The sequence below is a fragment of the Girardinichthys multiradiatus genome, chromosome Y (assembly GCF_021462225.1).
Source record: "Girardinichthys multiradiatus isolate DD_20200921_A chromosome Y, DD_fGirMul_XY1, whole genome shotgun sequence".
Taxonomy (NCBI): domain Eukaryota; kingdom Metazoa; phylum Chordata; class Actinopteri; order Cyprinodontiformes; family Goodeidae; genus Girardinichthys; species Girardinichthys multiradiatus.
In genome coordinates, this window is record NC_061818.1 from 39,782,962 (window position 1) to 39,793,357 (window position 10,396).

General features: G+C 42.6%; 1 protein-coding gene across 3 annotated transcripts; it reads left to right on the forward strand.

Moving 5' to 3' along the window:
• Positions 1-10,367, forward strand: LOC124864639 (RAD52 motif-containing protein 1-like). Of its 3 annotated transcripts, none has more exons than XM_047359497.1 (8): positions 1-356; positions 1,437-1,616; positions 1,731-1,859; positions 1,941-2,100; positions 9,339-9,437; positions 9,552-9,628; positions 9,977-10,120; positions 10,192-10,367. In XM_047359497.1, exons 1-7 carry the CDS (start codon positions 258-260, stop codon positions 10,055-10,057), a joined length of 825 nt encoding a protein of 274 aa, XP_047215453.1. In that variant the 5' UTR covers positions 1-257; the 3' UTR covers positions 10,058-10,120; positions 10,192-10,367. The 3 variants fall into 3 exon arrangements, with proteins under 3 accessions (XP_047215453.1, XP_047215454.1, XP_047215452.1); XM_047359498.1 differs by having other exon boundaries at positions 9,977-10,117; positions 10,189-10,367; XM_047359496.1 differs by having other exon boundaries at positions 4-356; positions 9,977-10,109.
• Positions 10,368-10,396: the final 29 nt, after the last annotated feature.

Below are 10,396 nucleotides of genomic sequence, written 5' to 3' on the forward strand. Positions count from 1 at the left end.
CACCACATTTCAGTCGGAAACCCGCCATTTTAACCCAAACTAGAAGGAAATGTGAGCAGGAAAAGTTCAGCTTTGTCGTATTTATCCTCAGTTGAAAGGTGTGAAGAGGTCACCTTCAAGCCGAATTGTTCGGTAGGTGTTTGAAAACAGAAACCTTCTTTGATTCATGTTCTGAACGAGCCGGTTTTCAGCTGAGACAGAAGCGAACTAAAAAACCTCTGGATTTTTAAACGGAGTGTGGTTTGTTGTTACCTGGGATGGAGGTGGACATCCTGGAGTTCAGGGTTCCGGTGGACAGCAACAAGACCGTGTTCGTTTGGGACATCCCACCGGTTCTGACCCACGATCAGGTTTATGTAAGTCCGAACTAATGACTCAGACCAGAAACTGTGACCGGATCAGGTTCTAACAGGAAAGCCAGAATGGTCCCAGCTGTTTTTGGATCGAAATCAGTAGAACTGTGTACTGATTAAAGTGAAATTAACTTAAATGTTCAGAATGACTTCTGAATATTATTTTCATTATTTGTTTTTATTTTTATTATCATTTTTTATTTTTCTAATATAGTTTTCTGTATATTTATGTGTTTGTAGGGATGGGTTAAATGCAGAGGACAAACTTCATAGGAATGTACAGGTTGCAATGACAAATAACGATGCTTATTATTATTACTACATTTTATTTTTTATGGATAATTCTTCAATCTTCTTTTTTTTTTTTTAAGTACCTTTAGGCGACTGTGGCTCAGTAGGAAGAGTAGTCGTCTTGCAATCAGAAGGTTGTGGGTTTGATTCCAGCTTCCCCTGCCATATGTCGATGTGCCCCTGGGCAAGGCACTTAACCTCAAGTTGCCTACCAATCTGCGTATCGGTGTATGAATGTGTGAGCGTTAGTGAGTGCAATTGGGTGAATGTGGCTCTAGTGTAAAGCGCTTTGAGCGGTCTGTATGACTGGAAAAGCGCTAAATAAGTTCAGTCCATTTACCATTTTATTTTAGTTATATTTAGAATATTTTCTGACTTCATGATTTCTTAAATTATTATCAGTTAGGCTGCCATGTTGCTCTGTATTTTCATACCTCTACATGGCTTCCTAATGTTTTATTTGTTTGACTATGTAATGTTTTTGTTGGTTTTTAATGTGATATTCCACATCCTCCCTGTCTTCTAACTGACTCTGGAGGTTCCTGCCGCAGACATCTAGATGTTTGTCTCCTGGAAGCAGCTGCCTGTAGGGGGAGCTGTGGGTTAGAACAACCAATCAGATCACAGTTTGATGTGTGGTCCACTGCTGGTGATGTGATGCTTCTTCATGAGAAGTTTTCAGCTCCATGATTTGTCTGTTCTGGGTTTGACTGACAGTCAGATTCTATGAGCTGCTGAGCTTTTGGATCAGAACCATTAGACCCACACGGATGCTGCTGTTTGTTGTTTCAGGAGCAGCTGTTTCACGTCTTCTCCTCCTTTGGACCGATCTACCTGTTGAAGGTGAGTCCTAATGCTCCGCTCCACCCACCTGGTTTCTACGCCATCATCAAGTTCTACTCCGCTGCTCACGCTGCCACCGCTCAGAAGGTTACAGATGGATGCCCGCTGCTCCAGAACTCCGCCCTCAAGGTGACCAGTTGCTCCTCTGGTTGATGTGTTTACCTGCACACAGGATAGTTTTCTTCAGTGAAACTTCTGGTTGGCTCTCATTATCAGTGGATCCACCTGTGTTTGTGCTTGCAGGTGAAGCTGAGTTCCAAACAGACTCCTCACTTCTCTTCTGGCAGAAACACTCCTCTGAGCCATGCCCGCTGCCTGGAACTAGCCAATCACTGCCTGGGCTTTAATGGCTGGACCTGTGACATCATCACAGTGAGAAACACACACCTCACCTGTTAGTCCAGGTGAGTGAGAGTAAGCAGGTGACTTCCTGTCTGTGTTTATCTTTAACAGCTGAAGGAACTCACCAATGAAGAAGAAGGTGAGGATGCAGAAGATGAGGGTGGAGTCAGACAGAGGATAAGGTTCGGCTGTATGATGAAGCTCAGCTTCCCTCAGCATGGAGTGATGACCAGAGGAGCCGCAGTGGTAGAGGAGAGCTTCACCTGTACAGGTGAGGAGGAGACGGCTCCACCTGAGCAGGTGGAGGTGAGGTGTGTGTTCTTGTTTGCTGGTTGTAATAGCACCTTTTAATAATTCAACCAGTTATTTATATTTAACGTTATACTGCAAAAGCAGATCGATCCTGTGATAAAGGATAGCATACAGTCAAGTTAAAAAGAAAGGACACCCCTCTCTAAATCATATGTTCTGTAACTTGGGCTGTATTCACACTTGCCACTTTTGGTCCGCTTTAAACGGACCAGAGTTCGTTTCCCTCCTTGGTCCGGACCTTCTGTGCAGGTGTGAATACTCTCAAGCGAACCCTGGTCCGGACCAAACAACCAGACCGAGACCCACTTTTTGAGGTGGTCTCGGTCCGCTTCCAAACGGACTCTGGTGCGGTTCGCTTATAGTCTGAATACAAACCGGCCCCGATCCGAAACAACTACAAAAAGCGTACGTCTCTTTGGACATAAAAAGCCACCATAGCCGGTAGCAAAGGTGTGTGTTGTAAGGTAAACATACCTGATAAGCTGTGTTGCTTAGCAACGCTACCGGCTTGTTGTGGGACAAGGCACTTAGAGAACGTCGGCGTTCAGCACGCGTTCTCTGACGGGGTTCCAAAATTATAAATAGAACGTCTCAAAGTCTGTGTTGAATGAGCTGCTCTTCAGCCTCACAATAATATTGCAGCTTTAATAACGGCATAAATATGCAGAACAGAGGAGCTGAACGCAGCACGTCTACAGATTCAATTCAATTTTCAATTCAATTCAGTTTTATTTCTATAACACCAATTCACAACACATGTCGTCTCAAGGCACTTCACAACAGTCAGGTTCAGTTATTTATTCAAATTGGATAAAAAGTTTTTCTATCTAAGGAAACCCAGCAGATTGCATCCAGTCAGTGACTTGCAGCATTCACTCCTCCTGGATGAGCATGTAGAGACAGTGGACAGTCACTGGCGTTGACTTTGCAGCAATCCCTCATACTGAGCATGCATGTAGCGACAGTGGAGAGGAAAAACTCCCTTTTAACAGGAAGAAACCTCCAGCAGAACCAGAACCAGGCTCAGTGTGAGCGGCCATCTGCCACGACCGACTGGGGTTTGAGAGAACAGAGCAGAAACACAAAGAGAACAAAGAAGCACTGATCCTGGAGTACTTTCTATGGGAAGGAAAAGTAAATGTTAATGGATGTAGCTCCTTTAGTCGTTTCACCTAGAAAGAAAGAACAGATAAACTCTGAGCCAGTTTTCAAGGTTAGAGTCTGAAAGAGAGAACATAGAGTTAGTTACAGTAGAAGCTCAGTCAGTAGCCATGTCTAGGAGAGAGAAAGGGTTAAACACTAAAAGACAGGGCTATGTGGATCATCTGTAGAAGGTGAGCATTAAGTTGTTGGCAGCAGAAGCTCGGACAATGCCCCTCTCCAGAAAGGTGTCACAGGGAGACACAGAGCCAGGCCAGGTGTAGCTTCTAGGAAGAGAAAAGAGAGAACAAAGTTAAAAGCTGAAATAACAGCAAATAATGCAAAATTGGAGAGTAGTGTGAGAATGTAGCAGAGCAAGTGAAAGTGGTCATTATGTCCTCCAGCAGCCTAAGCCTATAGCAGCATAACTACAGAGATAGCTCAGGATAAACTAAGCCACTCTAACTATAAGCTTTATCAAAAAGGAAAGTTTTAAGCCTAGCCTTAAAAGTAGACAGGGTGTCTGCCTCACAGACTAAAACTGGGAGCTGGTTCCACAGGAGAGGAGCCTGATAACTAAAGGATCTGCCTCCCATTCTACTTCTAGAGACTCTAGGAACCACCAGTAAACCTGCAGTTTGAGAACAAAGTGCTCTGTTAGGAACATATGGACCAATCAGATCTCTGATGTATGATGGAGCTAGATCATTAAGGGCTTTATATGTGAGGAGGAGAATTTTAAATTATATTCTGGATTTAACAGGGAGCCAATGAAGGGAAGCTAAAATAGGAGAAATATGATCTCTCTTTTTAATTTTCATCAGAACTCTTGCTGCAGCATTTTGAATCAGCTGAAGGCTTTTAACTGCATTTTGTGGACATCCTGATAGTAAAGAATTACAATAGTCCAGCCTTGAAGTAACAAATGCATGGACTAGTTTTTCAGCGTCACTCCTGGACAGGATATTTCTAATTTTGGCAATGTTCCGGAGATGAAAGAAGGAAATCCTAGAAACCTGTTTAATATGGGATTTAAATGACATGTCCTGGTCAAAAATAACACCAAGGTTTTTTACTTTATTATCAGAGGTCAATTTAATGCCATCCAGGTTAAGTGATTGACTAAGCAGTTTCTTTTTTAAAGACTCCGGTCCAAAGACGACAACTACTGTCTTGTCTGAATTTAGAAGCAAAAAATTTAACGTCATCCAAGTTTTTATGTCTTCAAGACATGCTTGTAGTCTACATAACTGGTTGGGTTCATCAGGATTCATGGATAAGTAAAGCTGAGTATCATCAGCGTAACAGTGAAAATTTATCCCATGCTGCCTGATAATTTGACCTATTGGAGGCATATATATAGTGAAGAGAATTGGCCCAAGTACTGAACCCTGTGGTACTCCACAATTAACCCTGGGGTTTAAAGATGATTTATCATTTACATGAACAAACTGGAATCTGTCAGACAGATAAGATTTAAACCAGCCTAGCGCTGTTCCCCTGATCCCTACAGCATATTCCAGCCTTTCTAAGAGAATATTATGGTCGACTGGATCAAATGCAGCACTGAGATCTAACAGAACCAGAACAGACACAAGTCTATTATCTGAGGCCATAAGAATATCATTAGTGACTTTCAGCAGAGTTGTTTCAGTGCTATGATGAGCTCTGAAACCTGACTGAAACTCTTCAAACAGGTCATTGCTGTATAAATGTTCACACATTTGATTAGCAACTATTTTCTCAAGAATTTTAGATAAGAATGGAAGATTGGATATAGATCTGTAATTTATTAAATAATCTCGATCAAGCGAAGGTTTCTTAAGTAAAGGTTTAATTACAGCCACCCTAAAAGCCTGTGGTTCTGATCCATTTACTAAATATAGATTAATCATGTCTAAAATGGGGCTGGTTATCAGAGGGAACACTTCCTTAAATAATTTGGTTGGGATTGGGTCTAACATACAAGTTGAAGGTTTAGATGAAGCTAATATTTCTGATAACTCAGGAAGCTCCACAGGATCAAAACAGTCCAAACACAGATCAGGTTCTACAGTTATTTCCAATGTTGTCTCACTAGATGAGGATGAAGTAATCATCTTTGGGAGTATGTCAAAGATTTTATTTTTAATAGAATCAATTTTATTTAAGAAGAATCCCATAAAGTCTTGACTGCTAAGAGCTAAGGGAATGGATGGCTCAACAGAGCTATGACTCTGTGTAAGTTTAGCAACTGTACTAAAGAGAAACCTAGGATTATTTGTGTTCTCTTCTATTAATGATGAGAAATAAGCTGTTCTAGCTTGGTGAAGTGTCTTTTTATACAACAGTAGGCTATTTTTCCAGATTAAGTAGGAATCCTCTAGGTGTGTAGAGCGCCATTTTCTCTCCAATTTTCTAACATTGTGCTTTAAAGTACGCAGCTCTGAATTAAACCAGGGAGCTAGCCTCCTATGAATAATTACCTTCTTTTTCAAGGGGGCTGCATTGTCTAATGCATCACACAATGATGAAACACTATGAACCAGAGAATCAATTTGTGAAGGGGTAGAAACAGAATTATTGCCCTCCACTGTGCTTTTCAGTGATAATGAGGAAATTAAAAGTGGAACAGATTCTTTAAAGGTTGTTACAGCATTGTCTGATAATGATCTACTATAATGAAATTTTCTTTCAGGTGTGGAGTACTCGGTTAAATTAAACTCAAAGGTTATTAAGAAATGGTCAGACAGGACAGGGTTATGAGAGAATATTGTTATGTCTTTACACTCAATGCCATACGTCAGCACAAGGTCCAGAGAATGAAGACAAAGGTGGGTAGGTTTGTTAATGTTTTGAGCAAAGCCAATTGAGTCTAAGATAGCATTAAACGCTATATTTAAGCTATCACTTTCAGCGTCTACATGAATGTTAAAATCCCCCACTATAATAACTTTATCTGTATTTAACACTAAATCAGATAAAAGGTCTGAAAACTGATCTAAAAATTGAGAGTTAGGGCCTGGTGGACGGTACAAAACAACAAACAGAAGTGGTTTTAATGCTTTGCAATTTGGATGAGGAAAACTAAGGATTAAATATTCAAAAGAGTTGTAGCTATTGATTGGTCTGGGACTAATCAATAAATCAGACTGAAAGATGGTTGCTACTCCTCCTCCTCGCCCAGTATTTCGAGGAATGTGAAAATTTAAATAATTAGTAGGAGTTGACTCATTTATAGTAACATAATCCTCTTACTGCAGCCAGGTTTCTGTGAGGCAAAATAAATCAATCTGATTGTTACAAATCAGGTCACTAACTAGCAAAGTCTTTTTGAAGAGAGAGATCTTATGTTCAGTAAGCCACATTTAATTGTTTTATTTTTCTTTTTAGTCTGTGTTGTGTTTATTTTTATTAGATTTTCCTGATTTCCTCCTTTTAGATTATTTTTTAATATATTTAATTTTGGCCGTGGGCGAGACACTGTCTTAATAGGGTAATGGGTGGGTAGTAGTACAGAAGCTGCAGAGAGGAGTGTTAAACTACGACCCTGCTTCCTGGTCTGAACCCTGGGTTGTCAGAGTTCTGGAGAACTCATAAATTCGGTCAGATTCCTAGAAAGAAGAGCAGCTCCATCCAAAATGGGATGAATGCCGTCTCTCCGGATCAAACCAGGTTTTCCCCAAAATGTTTGCCAGTTATCAATGTAGCCCACATTGTTTTCTGGACACCACCTAGACAGCCAGCGGTTGAATGACAGCATGCGGCTAAACATGTCGTCACTGGTCAGATCAGGAAGGGGACCAGAGAAAATGACGGAGTCCGACATTGTTTTAGCAAACTTACACACCGAAGCAACACTAACTTTGGTGACCTCCGATTGACGTAACCGGGTGTCATTACCACCAGCGTGAATAACAATCTTACTGTATTTACGCTGATCCTTAGCCAACAGTTTCAGGTAGGATTTGATGTCGCCCGTTCTGGCCCCTGGCAGACATTTGACTATGGTCGCTGGTGTCTCTAGTGCCAACTTTCTGACTATGGAGCTGCCAATTACCAGAGTTGGCTTCTCAGCGGGTGTGTCACTGAGCGGGGAAAATCTGTTAGAAACGCAGACGGGTTGGTGGTGACCTGTGGGCTGGGATCTAGGACTATGCTTTCTACGTACCGTCACCCAGCCGACCTGAGGCCCCGGCTGCGCGGGCTCTGCTGGAGGACAGCTACGGTGAGCTACCCTCGGTGGCTCCGCGCTGGCTAAGGGGCCTCGGCTATCTGCTGGTTTTTCAACAGCGCGGAGCCGGGCCTCCAATTCTGACACCCTTGCCTCCAAAGCTACAAAAATGCTACATTTATTACACGTCCCATTATCACTAAAGGAGGCAGAGGAGTAACTGAACATCTGACACAGAGCAGGAGAGAGGAGGAGACTCAGAGAGAGAAACAGCAGAACGGGTAGCCATGATGGAGCTAAAGCTAAGCTAGCGACCCTTTACCACTACTAGAAAAACTTGTAAAACACGGAGAGTTTCCAAACGTTAAATGCAGCAACAGAAACTAAGTGTTTTAACGTGCTTATGTATTAGAACAAGTAAGAGATATTATAGTAGAGAGAAATCAGATCAAACGAGAGAGCTTCACACACCAAACAATTCACAATAGCGAAAACAGGAAATGACGTCACCCAGAGCATCCAATCAGTCCAGAAAATCAAAGAGAATTTTTGTTGGATCTGTTTTCCTACATTTCCAGGTCTGTGTTCTGTCCTGCCCCCGTCATTTCTGTCCAATGGGAGGTATGAACGTCACCCGCGTGGCTTTGTTTACAAGTAATAGTTCACTTGTAAAAAGTACAAAGTGAAAACAAACCGCACCAAATAACAAAAATAAAGTTCACATTTGGTCCGGACCAAACTAGCGAACCAAAGGACTTTCCTGGTGTGAATACACCCTTAGATGCATTTATGGTTCAGGGTGTATTTAGTTGTTTTAATTTAATAAAAAACTGACATATTAGAAACTTTAGTTTGTGGTTTTGTACATATTGGATTAGATTTGAAGAATTTCACAAACTTTTAAAGACCAGAACATTTATATATTTACACCCTGGAACAGATCAAGGGTGTACTTCCTTTTACCTATGACTACCTGCTTAGCAACAGTGTTTAAATGATTATTGAAGAAATCAAACTTGAAACTCCTTAGGAACCAGCACTTATTCATCCACCCATTCATCCACCCGTTCATCCACCCATTCATCCACCCATTCATCCACCCGTTCACACACTGACAGTGGTGTAGCTACAGCTGCCCTGAGGCAGACTGACAGAAGTGAGGCTGCCATACAATCGGCGCCACCGGGCCCTCTGGACACCATCAGCAGGCAAGGAGGCTGAAGTGTCTTGCCCAAGGACACAACGACTGAGATGGACGGGGGTTTGAACCGGCAACCCACCATTACAGGACGAATCCCTACTACTGTCGCCCCACTCATAGAACCTGACTGTCAGTCAACAGCCAACGGACCAGACTGGTGACCGCGCTGTGTTGGACATGAGCAGAACCTGCCCAGCTGATGCGAGGGTCCGGTTTTCTTTCAGGACCGAGTTTTCTAAGAACATCAACCCATCTGCGCTCCTCTGTGTTCATAATGCTTTAATCCAGCAGTTAAATGTTGAACAAGAAGGAAAATGTTCTGCAGGTTCTCTGATGGAGGAGGATGGAAAGCACAGAACATTCGAGCACCTGTCCCTGAGCTGGATCTGGTTATACCGAGATCCTCACAGAACCTGCTGGGGAATGATGATGTTTACATCCGGAGCTGATCTATGGATCCGTTCCTGCTGCTTTATGTTGCAGCAGAAACTGGGAACAAAGATGGTTTCCTTGTTCCTGCGTCTCAGAGGTCAGTGAGGTCAGTCCAGTCAGCGTCCACATGAGAACCTTTGCTGTTCTATATTTCTGTTGCAGAGCCTCTTTCTGCTTCTGTCAGGGTTTGGTTCTGCTCCAATGTTTAGCAGAGCTTTATGAGACAGTGGCGTTTAGCTGAGCTCATGCTGATGTCTCTTTGTGTGTGCAGGTCCAGAGGTCCTCCTGCAGAGACGCTGTAAGCTGCAGAGGTCGGTCCGTGAGAAAGCCCTGGTCCAGGCCTTCTCCTCAGTGCTGCTCATCCTTCTAGGTACCACACATGTACTACAGTAATATCACACTAAAACATTACAGTAATACTGAGGTCTTGTTATAGTGAAACCACAGTACTGTATGTGAGCTGATCCCAGATCTGCTGCTGCAGGTAATGGTAAAGTGATGGTGGAGCTGAAACAGACCTCAGATCAGTTAGAAGCTGATGAGACTGAAGACATCCTGCAGGTAAGCTCACGTGTACTCACCTGGCTCCAGGTGTGTGTGTGTGTTCTTGTACTTGTTGCTGAGTGAGAACCATTTTTCGTATTTTTATCGCAAAGTGAGGACATTTTCCTGGTCCTCACTTTTTCAAATTCCGTTCTTGGGACAGGGGTTAGGTTTAGGACTAGGGTATGAATTGAGTTATTGTTAGGGTTAGGGTTAGGTATTAACTGGTTAGGGTTAGTGTTAGGGTTAGGGTTAGGTATTAACTGGTTAGGCACTAAAAATCAAGGAAAATGAATGGAAGTCAATGGAAGTAACCAAAAAGTCCTCATAAAGATAGTAAAACACGGATGTGTGTTTGTGTTTGAGGTGAACGAGTTTTCCCTGTCAGAGTGTCCTGCTGATGAAGAGGAGGCTGAGGATGAAGACTGGGATCTGACCGTGTCTTAGACTCTCTAGTGATTGTGAATTGGACTGAGCTTGTTCACAGAACCGATCTGAGGTCAGCTGCAGCTCTGATAAGCTTCCTGTTCAAAGAATCAGTTTGAGCTGAAGCTGTGCTCTGATTGGCCCGTTCCTTTCAGGTGTGTCTGGTGGACAACAGAACCTGAGATGAACTGAAGCTGTGATCTGGTCTGGTGTACCTGACTGGGGGACGGTGTACCCAGGGCGCACTCAGAGAAGAACATCAAACCCGGAATAAAAATGTTTGTTTAATGTCTAATAAATTAATTGTTATAATAAAATTGTAGTGGCTGAATTAAGTGGTTGGGCGTCAGATTTTTCCAT